At 41.8% G+C, this 24,845-nt stretch overlaps 1 protein-coding gene across 1 annotated transcript in view; it reads right to left on the bottom strand.

The window, feature by feature from the left end:
* Positions 1-1,776: 1,776 nt before the first annotated feature.
* The window catches only part of dip2ba (disco-interacting protein 2 homolog Ba), a 38,409-nt gene continuing 15,340 nt past the window's right edge, over positions 1,777-24,845 (bottom strand). The window contains exons 2-38 of the mRNA XM_068596856.1: positions 21,601-21,672; positions 20,159-20,311; positions 19,860-19,985; positions 19,399-19,635; positions 19,183-19,311; positions 18,298-18,417; positions 17,699-17,896; positions 17,301-17,392; positions 17,116-17,226; positions 16,682-16,805; positions 16,247-16,356; positions 16,055-16,157; positions 15,666-15,730; positions 15,485-15,578; positions 14,710-14,829; positions 14,485-14,599; positions 13,920-14,059; positions 13,651-13,787; positions 13,292-13,372; positions 13,081-13,208; positions 12,724-12,838; positions 11,890-12,091; positions 11,667-11,779; positions 8,627-8,707; positions 8,339-8,462; positions 8,111-8,232; positions 7,342-7,453; positions 7,012-7,121; positions 6,739-6,869; positions 6,455-6,623; positions 5,991-6,161; positions 5,665-5,726; positions 5,492-5,549; positions 5,300-5,374; positions 4,937-5,111; positions 4,591-4,714; positions 1,777-4,477 (exon numbers count right to left, since the gene is read on the bottom strand). Of these exons, the coding sequence (XP_068452957.1) occupies positions 4,225-4,477; positions 4,591-4,714; positions 4,937-5,111; positions 5,300-5,374; positions 5,492-5,549; positions 5,665-5,726; positions 5,991-6,161; positions 6,455-6,623; positions 6,739-6,869; positions 7,012-7,121; positions 7,342-7,453; positions 8,111-8,232; positions 8,339-8,462; positions 8,627-8,707; positions 11,667-11,779; positions 11,890-12,091; positions 12,724-12,838; positions 13,081-13,208; positions 13,292-13,372; positions 13,651-13,787; positions 13,920-14,059; positions 14,485-14,599; positions 14,710-14,829; positions 15,485-15,578; positions 15,666-15,730; positions 16,055-16,157; positions 16,247-16,356; positions 16,682-16,805; positions 17,116-17,226; positions 17,301-17,392; positions 17,699-17,896; positions 18,298-18,417; positions 19,183-19,311; positions 19,399-19,635; positions 19,860-19,985; positions 20,159-20,311; positions 21,601-21,672 (4,652 nt within the window). The 3' untranslated portion in view covers positions 1,777-4,224. The remainder of the gene's footprint in view (positions 4,478-4,590; positions 4,715-4,936; positions 5,112-5,299; positions 5,375-5,491; positions 5,550-5,664; positions 5,727-5,990; positions 6,162-6,454; positions 6,624-6,738; positions 6,870-7,011; positions 7,122-7,341; positions 7,454-8,110; positions 8,233-8,338; positions 8,463-8,626; positions 8,708-11,666; positions 11,780-11,889; positions 12,092-12,723; positions 12,839-13,080; positions 13,209-13,291; positions 13,373-13,650; positions 13,788-13,919; positions 14,060-14,484; positions 14,600-14,709; positions 14,830-15,484; positions 15,579-15,665; positions 15,731-16,054; positions 16,158-16,246; positions 16,357-16,681; positions 16,806-17,115; positions 17,227-17,300; positions 17,393-17,698; positions 17,897-18,297; positions 18,418-19,182; positions 19,312-19,398; positions 19,636-19,859; positions 19,986-20,158; positions 20,312-21,600; positions 21,673-24,845) is intronic.

The raw sequence follows: 24,845 nt of genomic DNA, 5'->3' as shown, positions 1-24,845 counted from the left end.
CCTCCTTAATAGAGGGTTTGATGGTTTGTAAGCAGGCTTCACGCCTTTGAATTGCAAGGTTGTGACGTTAAATCTCTCAGGTTGGTGTTTATTCTCCTTAAGCAAGAAACTTGCTTTCTCTTTTTGAGCTTTAAACTAATTAAATACCCCTTCAATGGGCTTTTAGACAGAGTTCTCAGATTGCCAAACAGCAGGCTGCATGGCATAATACATAATATGTATTAACGGATCACTTACTATTGTAACTGCTTTATTACCAAATAGAAACATAGACAAATGTATTTGTCACAACCTGGCAACTCACGATTTGTTATATATTAATGGAATGAAAATAAATTGTCAGCTTCTTGAAACTCCATCGCATTCAAGGCATTTCTGAAAACATACGTCAAACATCTTTAACACAACATTGTGGTTCACGCAAGGTTAACTGTAGTTGTTGAGTATCCTTCAGTCAGGACTGTATGACGAGCATGCTGCTTACAAAGTGCTGTCATCAACACCATGGATGTGCATTCAGGCATAATGAAACACTTCAGTCCACTTCAGATGAGATGTATTCTAGACATGGACAGGTGGTCGGGCATGGGAGGCTGGCACCATACAATGAATGTAATACATAGGGAGCAAATATCTGGCTACTCTAACTGACCAGAATTAACACGATGCACAACAATATTAATGCACAAAAACAACTCATGTATCAAGTTACTGCAAACATATACTGTACTGAGAGCAAAGAAAGTCACATTATCAGAGAAACAATTGTTGCCAGTAGAGCGTGCAGGATTCTCACACCTGACCTCAGTCCCAGGCTTACTTACTTCCTGCTTCTCAGACAACACCCCCTCCAACTGATTGGTAGTAAATAGAATCAATAAAACATGCAAAACCACTCATGTTGTAAAGAACATGTCAGCCAATGATTAAAGAAACCGTTTAGTATTTAGTACAAGTTACATTGTTTATTAAAATATAAAGTGAGACATTCTAGTTGAAATTATGTTTAATATGTTAATAAACTGTACTGCAATAATGTTACAGAGGGAGTAAATTCATTTTCATTGGATAAACTAGTAAGACTGCCACCTGGTGGAATCAAGAGGACATTTTCTTTTAACGCAGTAGCTGCTTCCTGAACCTTCCAGAGACATTCTGAGGGAAAATGAGAAAGAAAGCACTAGAAATTCTGACAAAGGATTTTTTTTATTTGACATGAAACACATCCAATGACAGTGTGACAGTGTTTGTTTTTTTTTGTCAAGTAAGACATGTTGTTAGAAGTTATCGCACCATTGACTAGTTCAGAATGTCTTTGCTGCAGCTCGACGATGCATAGTGAACAGACAGTTGTTGAGGTATACATTGTGGGCCCTTGAGGTTTTCTTTTGTGTGAAAGATCCTAATTTCAATACCTCACATGTACATTTACATTTTGTGCTTAGAATAACTTTGGAGGTTTGAAATGCACACCATTCCTCACAACTGGAATAAATATTAAAATGGTGGATATGTCAAGTTGCTTTGTCCATGTTAAGTTGCCTGTTCAGAGGGTTTTCATCAGATCTCAAAGTCGATGAAAACTGGTGATGACGAACAATTTTTAGAACCGAGCAGTGAGTGAAATGTTGGCATGGAAAAAGAATGACTGATTTTCACACAAAAAGGGCATCCAGGAAGAAAACGTCTTTGTTGCGACATTGGAGGAAGAAAAGTCGGTCAATTTTCCCTTATTGTATAGCACCAATGTCTATTGAAAATGCTTGAAGGCCAACATGACATTATAAAACTTTATTAAAACTTGTCGAAGTGAAACAGTATCAACAAAGCAATTATCACAGCAGCTCAGAAGCTCTAATGCGCCCAAATACTGGCTCGCCGACATGCCATCAGTGATCACTGATGAAAAGTGGTTTACTGACGTGTTGTGCTTTATGTCGAGCTGCTTTAAAATCAAACCATCCGTTTTGCAGAAGTTGTGCCATTTTAAAGAAAGATTATATCAAGAAAATATTGATGAAACCCCTATAAAACATATCTGATGCCAAACTGGGATCGAAATAATTAAAATACAGTGGTGGCGACTTAAAAAAGAAGAAGAAAAAAAGGTTCAATATTTTGGGATAATTTTCTTACAAAAGACAAACCTTGTTGCACCAGTAAAGCCAAGTATCACTGTTGAACTGGACACACACACACTCCCTCAAGCACACACACGCGCGCACACACACACACACACAAAATGATATTGGGAAAGTGCACATTGTTCCTGCCAAAATGATCTGAAACTTTTTTTTCTCTTTTGCAATGTGATACCATTAAATTAACAATGCAGAAAAATGCTGTCAAGTATGAAAGATCAGTCAAGTTTTTATCGACAAAGTTCATATCCATGTACACATTAACACCAGTAATATTTGACCTCTAAAATACAGTATACAGACAACATCATCACCCTCAGTTATTACCTCCGTATTGTATATATAAAGGAGGATTCTGCCATTTTTTAATCACGGGTTCCTTACTGATTGTTAATTCCTAATTTATTTTATTTCAGTGTTACAGACATTCAGAAAAATCGGTTTAAATGGTAATGATGAAATGAGAAAGTCCGGACCGCAAAGGAATTTGTAAAAAGAACTAGACCCCCCCGCCCCCCCTTTCTCTAAAACATGAGATACGAGTGTATTATGAGTTATAAACTTGAGTCAGATTCCACAAGTGAAAAATGGTGGAATAGTCCTTTAAATACACGAACAGTACAGCTAGAAATGAGGGATTAAAACATAGAAAGTACAGAATTCCATAAGTTTAGTAAGGCAAAGTTCTGTCCTCATTTTTGATATCGTATTTATTTAAACGTCGACCGTCCGTAATCATTCATGTCACCGTGATAAAAAGGCACTGACTTGCCTTCTGATGATCTACGTTTATCTAATCGACTGTGACGCTAACATTATGTGAAAGATGCTCTTTGCTTTAACGCGAAACTACACACAGACTGAAAGCTAGCGGCTCACTTCAGTTCAAGCCAGGAAACTGGTCCATGATCCTGTCAAATCTCAACTCACCCGTTACGGAGCTTTCGCTCATATTACTCAGTCCTCGTTCGCAGAGTCTCTGTCTACCTTTTAGTTAAGACTACTAACCGATCCACTGCTGTGTGACTCCATGGCTTGTTACAGATTATTTTATTTTTTGGCCTGCATATTGTCATTGACTGCATTCAAAATTAGCATGCGCACCTAAACACCAAGTATAGATTCTTTGCCTGAATATCTGTGCATTTCAAAAATGGTATTAGTATTTCACAATCATAAGAACTATCTAACGGACTGACTCACACCGAAATGTTTCTGCCCATCAAGGATAATATCCAGGTTTGTATGTCTAAGAAGCAAATCTTTCTTTTCCCACACCAACATATGATTCAAGTGTATTTTTTTTCCGGACATTTTGTAACGTGTGAATGCCAACAGCACGTCTTCAGTATGTGATGGGAGCTGAGAGCCACGGTGCACGTGTTGGAGGAAGGCAATCTGTCAGGACCACCCCTGTAGGACTGCACTCTGGTGGCTACGTTTAATACTGATGTGGATTTGCTCTCATGAAAGCAGCAAACATGGGGGGGGGGGGGGGGTCCCTTTGAGGCAGGGAAGACAGGACGTGGACTCAGAGGTGCAAGGACTTAAAGTGCAAGAGGATGAAAGTTCCAGCTCCTCTCAACAGTTTGAGTGCGCCATCCTGTCTTCAAGAATCAATGAGGTTAAAAAAAAGGAGCACACGAGGATGGAGGGTTCAGGATAAAAACCAAGGAATGGAAGGAGGGTGAAAGTATGGAAATAAAAACGTCTTTAAAAACACAAACTTGAGCCATGAGGGAGAAGTAGGATGCACGGAGAGAATGAAGATTCAATTTCCTCCCATTTGACAAGTGGATTTACTATCAAGAGGACAAAAAATATCCCCCCCCTCAGTAGAGTTCAGTGAAGCGGGGCTGCAGCGGGTGAGCAGGTGGAAGCAAAGAAGAAATAGTTTCTGAAAGGGAAGCGTGTTCTCATTACAGTACTCAAACTGTACTTGCATTGACACATTGTTTGGTGTTTTGAATGTGTATCAGAGCTTGAACATCAGGGTTTCTACTGAATGCGCCTCAAAGTCCTTCTCCCTCACATCTGTTCTCGGAGCCTGGCTCAGTTTTCTGCATTTCTGTCAGTTGGTAAATCACATGTTGTAGGCCACGTAGATGGGGTCCAGTTGGTCTGCCAGGAAGGAGTCTCGCAGGTGCATCCTCTGCTTCTCTCCTCTGGAGTTGATGGGGATCACCCCGGGGTCCACAATGACCACTACCCCAACGATGAGGTGATGCTCCTCCAGGACCACGTTGGTGACCAGGGGCACCAAGTCCAAGGCCTCCTGTTCTGAGCCGCTCAGCTCCGCCACCACCACCAGCAGGTTGGTCCATGTAAATACAGCACTGAGGAGCAAGATGTGTTCAGTCACTGTGTGAACTACAGCCTATTGTGTTTCTCATTAAATGTAGAAGAAGACAAACATAATCATTAAAAATGACCAATTGAAGAACCTCACCTTTCTGCGATGCAGCGGTGTGCTCGGGACACAGAGGTCTCAATGTCGATGGGGTGATAGCGTAGCCCCCTTAACTCCAACGTTTCATCAAGAGAGCCCACCACAAACAAGGCATCATGACGATCTGTGGCATAGAAGAACAAAGGTATTTGACTAATATGGACTTAACTCGGGTTAGATGATATGAAAACCTATACTGAAATTGCTATGCATAAGGGACTTGTATTACATAAATATACATGTATGATAGCTTATGTCATCGATATCGCCCCCTTCATGACTGGCTTAAAAAAAAAAAGGCTAAATGGAAGTGAATGAGGTCAACTTTTTTTAAACGTCCACTCACCTCCGCTCGCATCCAGCAGCTCAGTCCTCTTGATGAAGCCCAGGTAGCCCGTCCTGGCCCACAGAGTGTGGGGCTCCCCAAAGCTGAGTTTGGTGTTGAAGTGATCTGCCTGCAGGCTCTCCTCCCCATAGATGGTGTAGTAGCCACTGGCACTGTGAGGGCTGTTCACCCAGATCTGAACCGGGACCGAAAAAAAAGTTTGTAGGTTTCACAGTAAATCCAAGATTGCACACATTTGAAGACAGTGTTTTTCTGCGTTCACTTTGCTCAAAGTGAGTTAAACTCAGTATGTTGTAGTGAGAGGACAATGTGAAAATGTAAAACGTCAGCATCCAATGATCCTCTGTGTCTGTCTTCACTCACCTCCCCAAGATGTGAATCTCCCAGCGGGCCTCTGGTCTCAGGGTTGATTATGATGACTCTCACTCCTGGTAGGATCTGAGAGGAAAACATAAAATGAGAGTTTATGCAACCTCTTTAACGACCTCTCTGGGTCTGTGGCCAGTGAGAGCATCACAAACACACAAGTCTTTTTAGCCAATAATCAATACTTACAGTGCCAGACTCCATGAGTGGAAGACTCTGTGGCGCTCCTCGTTCCACCAGCCTCACCCTAAAGGGCACGGCCAAAAGACAGCCCGTCAATTATTCTGTTCGACCTGACCGACACGCCAAGTTTGTTTTCACCAGTCGAATCATGTGACAATAGCAGTTGTTTACAGTCTTACCTGTCGTGACGCAGCGACTTCATGTCAACATAGACGGTAGAGGGGTCTGGTCCAGCAGTGCCCTGAGGATGCAGAGAGGAAAATGAATACTCTGAAATGTCAGATGACTGACTGAACCCTCATTTATCATTTAGTAATACAAATGGTTAATACCTAAAAAACAACATATTTCTGTAGTGTAGAATAAACAAAGTAACGAAACTAACTAGAGGGTACGTTTTCAAGATTAAACATATAATTAGATATGTATATGACACCCTTTGAGGATTGGTTGAATTAGGGAGTAAGTGTGAAGATAACTCCGTGTGTGATGGTATGAAACCAACCTGCAGGCAGATGGCCAGGTTGACCCTGGAGCCGAAGGCGGTGCTGACGGCACGCGCCGATAGGCCGAGATCTTTAAAGAGCTTGGAGAAGGACTGCGTGAGAGTGAGGCGAGGACGCTCCTCTGCTATCACCACACAGCTCCGCACACACGACAGATTCAGACCCCGAGCCTGGAGACACGCACGACTAAGGGTTATTCACAGTTTTAACAGTTAAGTGCAGACTGAGCCTGAGACAAACATAAACTCAGCATCAGTGGATATTTTTAGCCAAAGTGATTTGAGATATTGAGTTATGCAGATTCAAGACTTAAAACAAAACATTAAAAACTGCGATGTTAAAATCAGGTAGTCATTTGTTACCTCAACAGGAAATAAGATTATTGTGCAAGCAATTACACCGTGTTATGTTTAGAGTAGTGACAGACATGACATTTCAAAAGGGGTGTGAGTGTGATTCTGACCTTCAGCATCTCTGTCTGGGTTCCTAACCCTTTGGTGCAGAGCTCCATGACAGAGTAGGAGCAGAATGTGTCTCTGATCTTGTACTGACTGAGCGTGCTCAGCCACAGAGGCAGCGAGCTCTCCAGCTCCAGAGGAGGGATAAGGATGGACTGGTGACCTGAGTAAACACTGGGCCAAAAACACACTTGTTACAAAAACAATACCACATTTACAGGAACAGCATCTGATATAGATATATATATATATAAAAAAAATAAATTCAGTGTGTGTTGTCCAGTGTTACCTGGAGAGGCACCACAGGACGAAGCCCAGGCCACAGTATGGGTCCAGGCAGATGGCTATTTGGCGTGAGGAGTAGAGCTCACACTGCAGCTTAATGGAGCGGCACAGAGTGCTGATTGCAGCATGAGACATCTACCGAGAAATAAATAAATTCTTAAAAACACTGTAGGCTGTCACCAAACAATAGGAGCAAATCGACATTGTCTAAGTCCCTCTGGATAAAGCAGCTGCTCCAGGTTCCATACAATATGCATGATCAGTGAGAGTAATTCACCTTGACTCCAGTCAACATGCCGGTGGTGGACACACTGAAGTCCAGGTAGGCCAGCATCTCAGCTGTAGGCGGTTTGTAAATGTGTGGAGGCCGCTTTCTGGGGAGATCATCTGTGAGAAGAGGGAAGTGGATTTTGTGTTATTTTCTTACTGGACACTTACTTTCTTACTCTTAGTGTAATTGTTTGCTACTGAGAATAGATTGCAATCTGGTAATGGTTCCATATTTGTGTATACATCATATGCAGCATCACTCTGTTGACTAACGGGGGTAGCTTTTAGTCGACATTAGGTTTCCGCAACATAGTCAAAGTTAGACAAAGGTCAGCACCTGTATCGATGATCGTGGGCCACGTCTTGATGTTGACGCTGGCAGCAGCCTCTCTGGACCTGAGGATCCTCATAAGAGGCTGAGTGGTGAGGATGCAGGCTGCTTTGCTCACCTGTAACAAACAAACATGTAAAGGAGTTCATTCAAGGATATTAAATGCAATGCTTTCACAGTGACATCTGGCACAAATCCTCCTTTCGAGGCATCACTTAAATAAAAGGCATTTAATCATTGTTATACTTTATTGATCCCTGAGGTGAAATTCCATATGATTGGCTTCTCTCCAGGGAAATCACAACAGAGGTACTTCACTGAATCAGGTTGGGTCTCAGTTACTTACATCATGGCACTTTGCCAATTATAATCAGTTGCTATAGTGGTTCTTCAGAGCGATATAATATTGACCAAAAAAAGCGGTGAATCGGGTGAAACATGTAGCTAATAGATATCGCCATGATTATTTATTTATTATTTATTTTGTTGACATATTAGAGTCAGGTGTTTACAGAAGATGTTTACAGCCGGACACCTGGAAAATTCTTTGTATCACTCTATAAATTGTAAATACTGTCAACAGCTGTTTAAAGAAAATCATGTTTTTGGTGATAAAAATCAGCAGTGTGCATGAAAAATTATATTTTCTCTGGAGAGTCTCTCTTAAAGAGCTGTAAAAGATAAAACAAATGCAAACGTAATTGTATTACGTTGTACTTGGATAATCTGCGGAACAGAAGCACTTTTAGTAAGAAAACCAGTGGTGTGCACTCACATCGATGATCATGCGGACAGTGGGGAGAGTAGCAGCCAGGTTCTGTGGGTGGGGCGGCCTCACCGTCACAGGGATGACCCCCGCATAGAGACAGCCATAGAAGGCAGCGATCAGGTCAATACCTGCAGAGATAACACAGCCAAATTAAACAGCTACTTGATCACTGTATATCAAATGGTAAAACAAGGTAGGATGCCCGTCTACAATGAGGTGTGTGTGTGTGTTTACCTGGGGGATAAAGCAGCACCACATTGTCTCCTGTGTTGAGGCCTCCTCTCTCCATTAGGGTAGCTGTGATTTTCTCTGCTCTCTTGTGCAGCTGAGCACAAGTAGCGGTGCACACTGCCACGCCCTACAGCAAAGGGAGTTAGAGTAAGAGAAAAGTACAGCTGAACTCACACAACAACATAAAGCACTGTTAGAACCATTATCAAAAGTAAAATGAAGGTAAGCATTATTTGTGTGTTATTATTAACACACATATTGTGTGTGCATGTGTGTGCGCATGTGCGTTACCTTGGCATTGAGCAGCACGTATAGGACATGGTCCGGGTCAGTTTGAGCTCTCCATTGCAGAGCTTCAGACAAAAACTGGTGCTGGTAAAGAGAGTGTGTCACCACATAAACATTAACAATGGTGGACTGACTTAAAACATGTATTGCATACAACAACAAAAAAACTACATCTGTGGCAAATAATAATCCATTTAAAAATGATCCAACAGATAACGCATAAAAGCGCGTCAACAGAGTGGCACTTCATATACGATCCAACCAACAGCCAAAAATAAACAGATCTCAGTGACAACAGATATATTTATTCAATAGAGAAAATAAAACATATTCTGTGACCTCTCACATAGAGGCAAACAACAGGAGTATGTCTGCAGAATATTTTAGTACAGGGGTCATACTGAGACCATCTGCAACTCAAGCCACTAACAAGCTTTGGCACTCAAAACAAAGTCTCACGACAACTTGGAAAAGCTTTTTAGTGCCTCAGTGTACTATTCCTTTGACAAAAAAATGCTTCAGGGGACCAATCCAATAGCTATTTTTAGAATTAAAACACAAAAGGAAATACAAAATGCAAATTGTATATATTTATTTTACTATCAATGCTTTAATGGTTGATAACATTCTACTAAATTCACTGCAGCTGGTATTATTGGTAGTTATAATTTGTATAGTATTAATCTGCTATTATTAGTGAGACTACTGCTCGAACTAGAAGTATCATTTCTGACATATGGATTGACCAGTATGTAATCTCTACATGCTTTTCATTCTGACTACATGACCCTGGGAGAGGTATCCCTCCTCAGTTGCTCAACCTAGAGTTTATTTTTCCTTTTTTTTTTGGCAGCAGATTTTCCTTATCTGATGCGTAGGTCCAAACACAGAGGATGTAGTACATTGTACACACTGTAAACCCCTCTAGGGCAAATTTGTTATTTGTGATATTGGAAGAAAAAAGATTTAATTTAGCTTCTTAATAAATAGTCTCAAAAAGCTGAGGAACTGGACGGTGCACAGGATTGAAAAAGACAAGACGTATAAAAAAAGTCTGACGGCAAGTAAAACTAACACGTAAAGTAACAAAAAAATCATAGTTGACACCATGACATTCTCTGGACAAACAATCATGATTTACAGCAGTGTCATATTAATATCACTGGCCTAAGTCTCACTCACTCACTCACTCACTCACACACTCACTCACTCACACACTCACACACTCACACACACACACACACACACACACACACACGGTCGTGCTCAGGTCAACAATAAATCAGGGGTCACATCATGCAGACCATCTGCCCTGAGCACTCATCAAGCCATGCTACACATGGGAGCATCACAGTGAACACAGCGAGCAGAGGTGCACACGACAATGTTCCTAATTCATTTTGTTATGGGAGTTTGATTGCATAATAAGTAAATGTGCATGATAAGATGGTCTTCAAAGGTCACATATGGTAGCGGACTGTTTAGAACCACTTGCTTAAAGTCTCCATTATTTCGTTAAAAAGAAAGACAAAACTGTCAACTTTCATTCACTTAGATAAATGACACTTAGTTTACTGCTACGTTTTCAGTTTGGTAAGGCAAATAGGCTGCTGGCAAACTACCATCCTCAAAATGTGAAAGCAGAGAGTTATGGGACACTGATGAACAAAGTGCCATTAAACTTAATTTTTAGAGTATTTCTGTACATTAGTTTAGGTGTGTGGACCCCTGCTGGCCAGGGAACCAGCTTGTACAGTCATCTGTGCGTCGGGCCAAAGCTGTTGCTGGAGGCCATCGGGCTGTTGCGGCTGCAAAAGCACATCTGACTGACAGAAGCAGGAGAAGCAAAGACGGGTGGGGGCCAGGCTAGAGCCTTACCATCATGGTGGGCCACATACAGAGCTAAAGCCCAACCCAAGCAAAGTTAAAGGTAGAACAACAACAGAGATTTAGGATCAGATATCAGCATCCATTTCCCCCCGACTGTTACAGGGTCATCTTTAACTTGGTAAACACATTCAGAGCATTTACAGTTTATTTTAAATATATTTGTGTTTTATACAGAGTACTCTAATGTGATATATATATATATATATATATATATATATATATATATATATATATATATATATATATATATATATATATATATATATACACACATACATATATGTGTATATATATATGCATATATATATATATATATATGCATATATATATGCATATATATATATACATATATATATATATGCATATACATATATATATATATATGCATATACATATATATATATATGCATATATATATGCATATATATATATATGCATATATATATATATATATATGCATATATATATATATACATATATGCATATATATATATACATACATATATATATATGCATATATATATGCATATATATATATATATGCATATATATATGCATATATATATATATATATATATATATATATATATATATATATGTGTGTGTGTGTGTGTGTGTGTGTGTGTGTATATATATATATATATATATATATATATGTGTGTGTGTGTGTGTGTGTGTATATATATATATATGTATATTTTAAATCTATCAATTTGCCAATTATTTTCTTGATTGATTTATCTAAAACATAAGGAAATAACAACAAAAAAATGCCCATTGCCATTTCATACAAATGTTTAGATTTATCTCAATAACGGTCCAAAACCTGGAGATATTCAGTTGACAATGATGTTAAAACAACTTAACTTTGTTTAATCTTCCTTTGGCTTGTTTGCTTGACAAACCACTTAACAACTAATCAATTATAAAATGAGTTGCACGATTATAATCAACTAATTATTGATGCAATATACATTTTATAACAATAGCAAAAGTATAACATTCATTCAAGTAGAACATTTTGTCTTAAAGTCCAGGTTTTGAACTGTGGAAAAAGAATGGTCCAGTTTCATAATTCCATTATTAAACTTCTGGATTTCATTTCAGGGTCAGTGAAGTCAAAGTGTGGTTCAGGTTTGCGTTGCAACAGTACCTTTCGAATCAGATCCTGGTCCTCCACCACACCCAGCTCTCTGCCTGTAGCCTGAGCGATCCGCTTCCCTGCTACCAAGTTACCGACCAACATAGAAGCAGGGCCGACATCCACTGAACAGATCAAAGACAGGTTCATTTAGTGACATACTTACAACATTTAATTAGTCTTTGCCGTAATTTTATCTTGTAAACTTCAGTAGATATGGTTTAAAGTGGTCTACCTGGCTGTTTCTGGCGTGGCTTGGGCATGTTGGTAACACAGGTGTGCGGGCACAAGAGGATATTACAGGGGTGCAGGTTTCCCTCCAGGAAGTTCTGCTTGGTTTCACAGATGTGGATGCCTCCAAGGGGCGTCTTTGGGAGGGTGTTGGCCGGGACGAGCGCGAGGCAGTACAGGCCAACCTGGTGGATACTGTCGATGGCCTGTGAAGAAAATAGTTATCATTTAATGATTGCAAAATTAACACTTATTACAAACCCATTATTTTACCCATTGCACTCTGAAAAGCACATTAGATCACAGCATCAACAATTGATACAACTAAATATATTACATCATCCAGTGTATTAACAAGGCAGCATTGTGGTCATGCATTTGTTGTAGTAACTGCAGCGAGCAGTGACTACTTTCTTTATTCTTAGTTTAAAATCATTTTAAGGATAAAGGTCTTAAGTTTAAGCTTGGCCTGCAGATCATTCCCGGATCAAGGACCTGAGTAACAATAATAATAATAACAATAATAAGTCCTTTATTATTCACCCCGGGGAAATTCCCCATACTTGATTAAGGAGCAGTGGGTTGCCCTGTGTGGCGCCCCGGGAGCAATTAGGAGTCAAGTGTCTTGCTCAAGGACACTTCGACATGTGAACTATGGGGAGATCAGAGATAGAACCGGCTACCTTACGGGACAACCATTTATCACCATGAGCTACAGCTGCCCCCAACAAGTTTGGTTTGGCAGCCTCTGTACTTAAAGGATGCAAAAATAAAAGTTGGATTTGCAAAAATAAAAACTTCTGACTAAGTAGGCTGTTTATCATGTATGCGATTTTACCTGCAGTACTCGACTCATCCACTGGAAGCTGTCTTCCTCACTGGCATCAGGCCTCTGCTCTGCCACAATCACTATCCTCTCATCATAAAACACCGTCACTGAGAACACAGCGATCCTGCATGAATGACAACAGCGAAATTAGCACTCTGACCAACGCACGCACGCACGCACGTGCACAGGCAGCAGCTGCAGGTTGTTCATTGGAATGTTCCGTTTGGAAGGATATAAAAACGCAGGAGCTCGTTACGTTAATTACCAACAAAATACCACAAAATTATTACTGATGTGCATCGATGCACCATTAAGTGATGCACTTATATGGAAACACTGGCTCACAAGGGACACTGAGGGACTCACCTTCCCCTGTAAACAGTTTTGACCGGCTCCACTGCCAGTGCGGTGGCCACCAGGTCGTCGGCGTTGTGGCGTCGCCCGCTCACCATCAGCAGCCCCTCGATCTTTCCCACAACAAACACCAGACTGCCCTGTGGAGCAGATTGACTCGGTAAGGAAAACCAAAGTCTCATTATCTCTTTATTTTACTGTGTGTGTTGTTGTTTTTTATTACCGGTCCTACAAATCCAAGCAGACCAGTCCGGGAGAAGAGAATCTCTCCTATGGGTGCTCCGGCTTGGTTGACAGGGATTACCTACAAGATAGCAGATAAATCAAATATTAGACTCAAATGCATTATACATTAATCATAATATATTATATTCTTTATAATTGTTATGCTACTGAAGGGTTAATATTGCCGTGACAAATATTTAAATTAAAAAAATGTAATACACAAAACACACCTAGGGGGGCTTGTGAGAGTAATTGGGATGTTGAAGACAATGAAACAGTTTCATGATGACTGTGGCTCCATCTTGTGAATCCTTTAAGCATGTGTACCGAAGCCAATCCCAGCGCACACAGACATACCTCAAATGTGTTTTTGGTGACACCAGGCAGGCCATAGTACATGGTGCCTCCAGCCCGAGAATTGATAACAATCTCTCCTATTTCATCCGTCTTGCACAGCTGAGGAGGCCCGTCCGGTTTCACAATGCACATCAGAGCTGAAACACAACAACAGATCACAACATTACATATGTTTGAGCACCTGAATTCCTATCAAGATAAGATAAATAATTAATGTACAATAAATGGGGCAGCTGCAATGTCATTTAAAGCCAACTATGGTGGCTAACCTCCAGGCATGATGTGGCCCACATCCTGAACAGTGAGAGCAGAGTTCTTGTCCTCTGTGTTCACCCTGATCACCCCGTGGCTCAGACCGCCCATGGACAGGATGGCTCTGGCTGGTAGTGGCGCTCCTCGTGCACCAGGCCTGCAAAGCACAAAGAGAGGTGATAGTGCAAAGGAAATAATAATGGGTCAAGCTGGGAGGTACCAGAAAGGTAATTAATTGTTGAAGTCTTCCAATAAACGAAACAAGGCTCAGTCTCAAAGTGCAATGGTTTCAGGTTTTTTTTAATCTTGACCAAGGCAGGACAAGTAAAGACAAATCACCTTAGTTGGTTTTGTTTTGTTTTACCAAGTAGTGATATGATAATAACCAAGACATCATGTTTAACTAACATACTATAAGTATGATGTCATGTCCATACAAAACACAGAAACTCCCCATCTGAATTTTAAGACCCACTAAATACAAGTGACGTAATGGTGAGCATTGTTTGAAAAGCAAATTTTGTTGTTTGCAGGCAAAACAACCATATCAGAGCGTCTTGTGCGATTATGCAGATGTTGTACCTGCGTATGGCCACAGTCAGGGCCTCAGGAGAGGTCGCACATGGACAGATCACCTCAGGCTTCAGGCCATGAGACTGAAACACATTCAGGAAGGCATCACACGACGACACAGACCCTGATAAAAAAACAATAGGATAATACACATTACCAAAACAGGTGGAAATAGTCATACCTATAAGTTCATACCACAGTAGTTGTTTATTACAAAGAGACCATCTGACTCACATGGGTTTGCTCCATCAGCCACAATAAGCATACGGATAGAGGACAGGCTGCTGTCCCGCTGGTCCTTGTGGGCCATCATGGCCCAGTGGAGGTCCCGGCACTTCACCAAGGCGACGCGTGCTATCAGAGGGTAAGTGGAACGTTATATATGACGCTCTTACATACGGTATTTAAAGTGTGTTTCATCAGTGATGTGTAAATTGTGTAGACTGTTTCTGCTTGACTTTTCCTGAAATTTTCAAATAATATTCAACATGGTGGGATCGATTGACTAGGGCGGATTGATACTACAGAATTAAATGAAAAAAAAACAATTCTAGCTTTAATAGGATTCACACAAAAATGGATCAGTTTCTTTCTTCTTATTTGTATTTCATCAAAGATACTAGTTACTAGTTCACAAAAGAGGATCGTGTTTCGAGCCATTTCACAGATGCGAATGATGGTGCAGGGAAATTTTCATTAAAAACAAAGCCGTCTATATATTCAGAGTTTTCAACAAATAAATGTTTGACCTTCATTGTGCTTGTGTTTTAACATGCATATCATCACATAATTAACAATGGAAAGCAGCATGTATGTACACAAGCCACTTTTAATTATAAAAAGTATCGATATCTGCAATTTTGGCCCAGTATTTATATATTGAAACAAAACCTATTTTGCATTAAGGCTGGCGTCTACTTTTATCATTTGAAAATACACAAAATTACGGAAGCAATAAAATAGTAAGAAAAAAACTAATATAAAAGTAAGATTGGACATTGGCTGAAACCTTTGTGAATGTGGACCCTCTGCACCCAGGACATGGGACATGCCTTCATGACAGCATATGGCACTGTGATGGTGTGGATTCTGTTCATGACACTCTGGAAAAAATACACAAATTATCAATGTCACCTTGTGCTACAAACCAAAAACAAAAAGGTCAACTCGTCTTGTTGCATCCAGCTCACCGTTAAGACGCCATGCCACATGCCCATATCCTTCTTGCAGTCCAACACGTTGACCAGTGTCTCCCCTAAGACAGAAAACACAAAGACACGTAAGTGAGGATGTGTGCAATCACCAGCTGACTGTGTGAAAAATGCATTATCTTAGTAATTATTTTTTATTATTATTATTTGTGGTCCATTAGAGTGTAGAGAGTATTTTCCCTAATCATGATCCTCAGATAATCTTCTCTGAGGTGCTTTTGCTGAAGAGCACTCTCAAACTTGTCAAATTAATTTTGCTCATTTAGTTGCTTAAGTGTCTCATCCTTACACACAGAAAGTGAGTGAGCGTAAAAGAGACAGAAAGCAGGAGTGGTATACTGTAAGTTACTAAAGTACCGAGCTCTGACCTTCACAGTAGTTACAGGCCTGAGTCAGGGCTTGACAGTGGGTCAGCATGGAGATCTTGGACACAGCAACTCCCATCACAGTTCCCTCCTTACTTGCTTTGTACTGGTGAAAGAGCGTGTAAATCAATCACATTTTGTGGGATAACCAAAAGTAGAAATGCCAAAATTGTGACTGTATGTTTTGAAGAATACCTCGATGTAGGCAGTGTCTGTGTTGGCCGTGGGGATGTGAGGCTGCCAGTCTTTGGACGGTTTGGTCAAATACTTGGTGTCTGTCACTACCCATTTCATCCGTGGCCATCCTGGTAAACATAACCATAAAGAAACACACAAAAATATTTTAAATGACACAAATCAAAAAAGAAAGTGTGTTTAGGTACACTGATTTGGAGCCACACCAAGCCGCCACGGTTGACCTTTCAGCCTCCCGGTTTCACGGCCAAAAGTAAACAGTCGATTCTGTACAAGCAGAGTTACAACACACTGAAGCCATAAATTGGCCAGCGAACATACACCCGTTATTCCTTTTCAATGAGTCCGTACTCTAATGGCTCCCATAGAGACTGACACAGTGATGGCTGTAGCTTAGCAAGCAGCAGTGACAATGGTGCTTTTGGGCTTACTGACCTTTGAACTGGATGATCTCTCCGTTAGGTGTCTTGGGCAGCCCTTTGAGACAGACCTCACTGGTCAGGGCAAGACTAACACCACAGCTGCCCAATAGGAAGCCAATCTGTTGGCTGCCTGCGTCCTATGGAGAGGGATAAGGGTCAAAAGACACATGACACACATGGGGGGGCTAGTATACAAATACTGTGGCAATTACAAACCACAGATGCACTCTAGCTGTCAATATATTGGTGTTGTAAAAATCTATATTTAAGTATGACTATATAAGCAATGAGGCATTGTATTTACCATGCAAAACGTAATGATTAGAGGTGCATGCATGGCATTACAGTGTAGTTAGTCAATAAAATATCTGCTAAAAAACTAAGACTGATTGGTATTTGTTAGTGATCACCACAGAGGAATTCTCTTGACAAGAGCAACTTCGTTACCTGTCGTGACAATGGTACCTCAATTGGCACAGGGATGACCTCAGCTAACAGGCAGCCATAGAAAGCCACCCAGAACATGCCAGGGTCGCTGTTGGGATACACCAGTGCCACCTATGAAACAAACAAAGTTATTTTCCGCACTCCTTAATATTTTTCATATTAAGTGGCAACTGAGAGACCCTTACCCGATCTCCAGGTTGTAGGACAGGTTCTGTCTTGGTGCCCAGTTTATTCAGCAGTGTATAGGCTAATTTCAGACTGCGACTCCAGAGTTTTCCTGTGAAAAAGAAAAGTCAATGATAATTATAAAATGTCCTTGCCATTATCATGTTGTAAAACTGATCCAGGATAGTTCAAGTCCACAACCCACTGTAGCTCCTGTGGAAAATGTACTGTACATGTAGACGGTATTCTGCTCAAGCCAGCCCATATTTATTCACTTCAACCAGCTCATATAAAAGACATAACTCTTGCGTTTACATTTGGTAGGCACAATATCATAAACATTAACTTAACAGACTACACAGAACTTTTGGCATTTACTGTCTACGTTATCATTGCCATGAGTGGAGGTGGTGCTCACCGTATGTGAGTGTGTAGAGGGGCTTGCCGGTGATGTCCAGAGCAGTGAGGGCAGGGCTCTTGGCCTGGGTGGCACCCCAGCGGGCTAGGGCAGCCTGCAGGGCAGGAGGCCAGTTACTAACCACTCCGAGGGGCTCTCCCTTTACCGGGATGATTTGACGTCCCTCTGGCTTCGGGGTGTTGGGGTCAGGCTGGGGCACTGGACGACAGTGAGAGGACGTAGATGATTAGGAGAAGCCTTAAACATGAAACAATATGTTGCAATATAGTGCAGTTATATAACTATTAAAATAATAATACATTTATTTTGGTCAGTTTCTTTCCGTTGAACGTTCATTAATTGAACATTAAACATATTTACCAGTTTTCCTAGTTATGCCAAAAAAAATCTTACATTACTAAAGAAAATAGTAACTACAATCAGTCTGAATGAAGCAACTTCAAGCAAGTGAGATATTGTTAAACACGCTATGTAGGATGGTGAAATTGAAGCTTGATAAATTTGCTCACGTGAATAAGTGAGCGGATTACTTCAGTTCAACACATTTCTTTTCTTACAAAAAGACAAACATAAATGCATAAGCACACTTTGTGTTTCACCTTCTACAATTTCCTCAGAGTCATCGAGGAAGAATTCGCTGAGTGGTGGTCTCTTCGGCCGTTTGAGTGTGTTCAACAGCTGCTGGATCTTAGTGGACACCCTGCTGTTGACAGGCACGCCTGGACAAACAAAGAGGCAATAGCCACACTCAGAAACAACCCAAATAACGCACACACACACACACACACACACACACACACACGCAATGCTATTGTATCACAAATACTAATCTACTATATCACACTCTGACACAGGCAGAACCCAGGGCACGAGCACACAGTCAGGATCAGAATCAGCAGCAGGAAGAATTCAAAAGGGAAATTGGTAGGAGACACAGATAAAATATAGGAGGTTCTCTACGTCTAAACGAGACAAACAGAGACAGAGAGACAGACCAGGCTGGAAGCAAGCTGATTTGAGGCTCTTCAGCATCCCTCCCTTCCCCGATTTTGATTTAAATTACCTTTTCCTTTTCCGTTTTTAAATGAAAGTCAAGACATGGACAGGATTAAGGGACCCAAAAGAAAGAACAGAAAATATCTGTGATTAGCAGCATTCACCACACGATGTAATGAGGATAATGTTGAACAAGGGCAGATCGATTAATAATTTGAACCATCCAATCAGTTTTGTCACTGCTATGCTGTGAGCCATGCGCTCAATGCAGAACAGAAAACGTCACTCAGGTGCCTTAATTAGCACATGAAATAGCTTTGACCTCCAATCTGAAGAAGAAGATTGATAACCAGATGACAGTTAACCAAGTTCAACATGTAGAAAACTACTTGGATTTTCTACTTTTTTAGTGGAAATGTACACTCTGGAAAATACACACTGACACCACCAACAGACTTTCATGAACATCTGGGCTTGAGTTAGTGTACCGTCAGCGGTTTCAATCATGCTGGAGCGGCTCTGTCCACGGCTCATGCCCCTGACGGCTGGAGGCAGGTCCACCCTGGGCCCTCTCTCCTGGGGAGTGGAGGATGTCACATCTGGGGGGACGCTGTTTTCTGGAGAGAAAGCGAGAGTCATGAATGGGAACAACCTCCAACAAACACTGTTATGTATCTGTGAACGTTGGAGCTATTTAAGTTTACCAATGCGTGTGTGGGCCAGTAAATCGGCCAACAAGGAAGCAGCAGGTTGTGGCTGTGGCTGGGGCTGTGGTTTGGGCTCTCCATGGGAGAGGGTGGAGGATGCAGACGAGGACGTGGAGGAGCTTTGGACTGAACGGTTGATCCAGTAGTCAGGGCTCTGCAGGCTCTGGGCTAGCACTGCACTGAGAGCTGCCTTCCTGCGCAGTGAGCCATCATCCTCTGATGCAGAAGATGTGTCTGATGGAAAGAGAAAATCCGGAACATTTAAATGTCTTTTAAACCGTTTAGCCTCAAAGGACTCATTTATCAACGCCCCGTCCTTGAAAAGGGGGATCAATATGTAGAAGTCAGCTACAGAGCAGCATCTCTACAGTTGGCAGGGATACAGGGACCGGCTCCAGAGACACTTAAGAAAAGGAAGCACTTAACTGTCCAGTGGGACAGCAATTATTCTAGTTTACCTGGAGGTGTGCAGGTATCTATGGGCGACTGGACAAAGGCTGAGCGTCTCTTGGTTGGCATGGGTAGTGCCATCTTCTCTTCTTTGTGTTTGGCCAGTGCTGCCTGCACAGCCTCTGTGTGGATGTCTATATTAAATGCAAGAATAAACAGAGTGGGAGAAATAAGTGAGGTAGACAAACAGAAAGAAGGAGAAAAAATATATAACACATACAAGTTGACAGAATGATGATTTGTTATGGCTGGATGGTTTTATATAACGATTTTGTTAAAGTGTGTGTTTTTTATGTACGCTGTTTACCTGATCTGTAGCGGTCATCCCTGGTCCCTCCACTGCGGTGTGCACGGTGGTGTCTGGAAGCTGAAGTGGAGGGTCCCGGGGCCTCAGGACTTGGGCTGGGGTCGACACTGTGGCCGGGGGAAAGCTGTACATCTGGCAGAGACAGATCCACATCTACAGGAAAGTCAATGAAAACACAAGTAGGGTGACATTAATAAACAAAAAACAAACCTGATCTTTTGGAAGGATGCACAATCTTGCTTTATATAATGCCATTACAGCTATGTGTAGGCATAAATATTATATTAAACTCAGAGAAGCTCTCTAAATTTAGCCACGCTACAGAGCCTCTGAGCACAAAGTGAAATAAGGACATGTACTTGACTGGTGTATCTCATACCACTATTGCAGTACCTGAAACTGGGCTAGATTTAAGGAAACACATTTTTAGTCAACTCTGCTCTGGGGGCCTGAGCAACGAAGTCCCTGTGTGGATGATGGTTCAGAGGGATAAAGACGCTGAATGGGACGGGTGCAGGAGCAGGAGGTGAACTCCAAAGCTTCCCAATGCCTTCCTTGACATACAGGACAAGCTGCCAAAGCAGAACCCACCAACAAATTTAATTTAAGTACTAAATATGGAAATTATCCACATGAGATTTAGATTTCTGCAGTCCTTTTCAACTCCCTGTGTGCGTAATCACTTCACATGTATTACGTGGTAGCTCAAGCCAAAACAGGCCGCGGTTAAACTAGCAGGAAAGGAAGTTAAGTATTCCTCTTTTTAAAATGAGCTTACAGTGACACATCAAGAAAGATCTTTTCGTGCCGATGCTAATGTTGTGCAATTCTTTCTGAGGAAACACCACACCCTCATGTGAGTCAGCTGAACATATCATCTTACCAACAAGATGACTGGGAGGTGACTGGCTCATAGCTGTACAGTGAAACTCTGGTGACTGCTTTTAAACTAATAATGGTTTAAGCACATTGTGTTCACAGTTCAACTCTGAGACGCACAGTGGTTTGGTGTTATTTTGTGGGTTTTCTACAGCACCGCAGTTATTAGAGAAGTTGTTAGATGTTACTCTATGCTTTGTTATCAAATGTGCAATTCCAATTTTAGCCACTAGAGTGCCACAGAAAGCCAAACATTTTCTTTGACAATTTGGACAAAGAGAATTACAGTCACACTGGATATTCAGTGATGCTAACTTTTTTTATTGAGCTAAAAAACTTAAACCACTGTTTCTCCCATGTAATTCTCCATACAGATGGGGGAGAACTATTAGCTCAAATGCAACATCCAGCTTACTGAACTCATGACTTGATGAGTTCCGCATGTCTGAAAGATCAACACCAAAAATGCAGACAAGATGGAGATTATGCAGGGACGAGAGAAGGATCGCTTACTAGTGAAATTAGGAAAAGCAAAGAGTAGAAGAAGAGTTGGTTGGCCTTACTTGGCAAATGGGGGATGGAGGAGGCCAGCAGTTTAGCTTTCTTCTTCTCATAGCCCTTCTGCGTGATGTCACCTAGGAGCAAGAACAGCGACACCACACCGTTAGGTTAGTTATAATTACCACACATACACCACACAACTGCGCACACAGACACATAAACCAGATGACGTACACACAACACTACTCTGACACACAAACACACAGCCTCTGCTTTAGCTAATATGTGTGCAGGTCCTAATAATAATCCTTTAAACCAAATTTACTGAACGACACATGTTAACAGCTCGGTCCATTTACAACTAGGCAAGGAGATAACTCCATTGTTGAGCCGTACATTAGCCCCAGTGAACAAACATGATGAGTGCACAGAAACCTCCTCCAGGCAATGAAACCCAAATATGATTACAGCAACTAGAAGATAATCATGCGTGGCAGAGAACAATGGCAGATCTGAAGGATATCGGAACATTTGGGATAGTAAGCAGAGCAAAAAGGAAGCAATGTGAGGTGGTTTCACATGGGACTCAACGATTTATCTCTTCCACCTCCCCCCCTTTCTTTCCCACTGTACACTCAGCCCCACCCCTTCCTCAGTCGGCAAGACTCCCACTGCGACCAACGTTTGTTGGAGAGCAACAGAGGGAAGACAAAGTCTACTTAACTGGGACCCAAAACACACAGTCTCCCTGTGCTGCACAACACACATACCACATACATACTCTCTTTGTATACACAAATAAACCTACTACCTCAAACTCTGTTATTCTTCTTCCCGTGTCCAGTGATAACACAATATTCTATGTCAAGTGCAACGTGCCAAAGGACTGCTTAGCCTCATACCCAGCACATTCCCCACACTTTGACCGGTGGCGACAAGGAAACCACCCAACTTAGAGAGCAAGAAAACGGAGAAAATCAAAGATAACAGGGAGGAGAAGGTTGTGGGCGATGAGGTGATAAACACGGTGAGAGTCACTAGCAGAAGCCAGAGCAAACACAGATCGTGTGTATGAAACAACAATGGAAAGAAAATGAGAAGAGGAGGGGAGAAGGGGGGAGCCAAAGTTCAACACCAGATTGGAGGGTGGTGGGCTGGAAAAGCCTGCACTGGGTGGGGACTGGAGAGTCCCATGTGTGACTCAGATTCTGTGTGTCCTAAAGCTTTCTCACACTGTGGTCACTATCTTATGGTGTGTAGTGTTTGCCTAGAAAAACAACTGAGTCCAAAAAAAAGAAGCTCCCAGGGTTGAGTCTGTAGATTGGCAGTATTTGAGTTTTTTTTTCTTTTTCAGATCCTTCCCATGCAGGAAATACTTGAAGTTTGCAACACAGTCATGGGAAACGGGTAAGAGGGAGGGGGGCAGAAGGACTATCATTTGCAGAAAAGAAAGAGAAAAAAACCCAGCAAAATCAGAGAAAGTTTGAGAGCGCGCACATGTGTGATTAAATGCTGAGTGCTTTGTCTTTCTCTGAATGCTGGTAGAACAGATTAAATCTATGCATAGATTTACATGTTCGTGTTGGACCAGGTTGAGCACTTTATTTAAGATAAAGCCGGGTGATGTGGTGGTTATCCTGCATCACTCTCTGAATAAGTTCCAATGGGGTGGCCGGCAGTCTGACTTCATGCCTGATACACACACTGACCTCAAATATACTTTGGATGAAAAACACAGCAGCTGTCCGTTACAATCAGTTTTTCTTTGTTTGTTCTTCTTTTAGGCACAGGCTACAGGCTAGGAACACACTCACAGACAGACATGCAAATACAGCAAATCAGCAGCAGATTGATTGTAGTGGACTAGAACGTTAGTGTTGTTGGAGATGGGGTTCTGTCAAGCCTAGTCATGGTGCCCAAGTGGTGCAAGGAAGAACAAGGGAGGGATGGAAAGATGGAGAGAGGGAGGGTCATTAACACAGACAGAGAAGAGTCTGTGTTAGTGCGAGGGCATACAACAGGCGTGGACTGGCACGACCGCACTGGCTTTGTAGCTGGCAGTGGGCAGAGACACCGGGGGCTCTGGGTTGAAAGACTGACTGTGACAGCTGCTTCAAAACAGAGGAAAAGCTGTATGTTTTGAGAGCAAGAATGTGGTGTTTTGAGTGCGAGCATGTGCAAAACCGAACAGTGACTGTGTGTGTGTGTGTGTGTGTGTGTGTGTGTGTGTGTGTGTGTGTGTGTGTGTGTGTGTGTGTGTGTGTGTGTGTGTGTGTGTGTGTGTGTGTGTGTGTGTGTGTGTGTGTGTAATCTGAGGTCAGGGGACAGGATATGAGCATTACCCCACCCTGTGTATGTGGTGCCAAAATCGTCTCCCTGTGTCTGTCGAGAGGAATGTGCTGATTAGAGAGCATCATGCTAACAGAGAGGGCCAACTGGCCAGGAAAGCTAGCCCATTGGCCAAAAGCTCCTCTGAGGTGCAGAAAGCAAAATATTTGTGTGTGTACATGTGAGTCTACACAGCCATTGCAGGTTGAGGGGTGCTACAGTTCACAGAGGAGTGAATGCTAAATGAGCCGGAGCAGAGTTACATTACAAGCCTTCTCTGTCAGATGTGTGTCAGTGTGTCAAACCAGGTTCATGTGCGTCTTCTTGTCCAGGCAAATGTGGGACCTGCTCAATATTGTAGTAATAGTAGAGGCAGGTTTTGTGTAAAAATGTCTCTAAGATGGATAAATTCAGTGACAAAGGTTATCTACTTTCTGTAAGCAATACTCGTAATCTTGCCTTCTGTCATCCAGGCGTTAAAGTGTGTCTTCATCAAGCGAGTTGTGTAAACAGGCCGACTAATGTGGCTGCTTCAGAGCTCATTCAAGTCAAGGGCTGCAGTCGAATAGTCCTTTTTGGTTAGGAACCTTCCTAACTTAGGGAAATAACCCGGAAGTACCTAATTGGCCGCCATAATAAGTGCCGGTCGAATTCTCTAAACGCAAAGGAAAGGAGCTTTATGCCTCCTAACTTAGCTCCTTTAGCTTAGGAAACACTGGATCTTCCTTAATGAAAGGAAAGGAGATAATGCCAACCCACAATCCGTTGCGGCGGCGGCAACATTTAAAGTGACGTCGTTTCATTTGGCCATTCACGAGAACAAATGATCATGACCGACAAACGCGGATCATGTAAATAATAAGTAGCATAACTTGTAAATACTTTCAATAATTTGTTCAACCGGCTGGAAAACTATGAACGTTACATTGCTGTTGCTGAACACAGCTGTAAAGTGATGAAACAGCTCAACCCTCATTCT

The sequence above is a fragment of the Clinocottus analis genome, unplaced genomic scaffold (genome assembly GCF_023055335.1).
Source record: "Clinocottus analis isolate CAN_PGR_092001 unplaced genomic scaffold, fCliAna1.0.p SCAF_4, whole genome shotgun sequence".
NCBI lineage: Eukaryota > Metazoa > Chordata > Actinopteri > Perciformes > Cottidae > Clinocottus > Clinocottus analis.
Note: the sequence above shows the minus strand (reverse complement) of the source record. Positions and strands in the feature narration are given on the sequence as shown.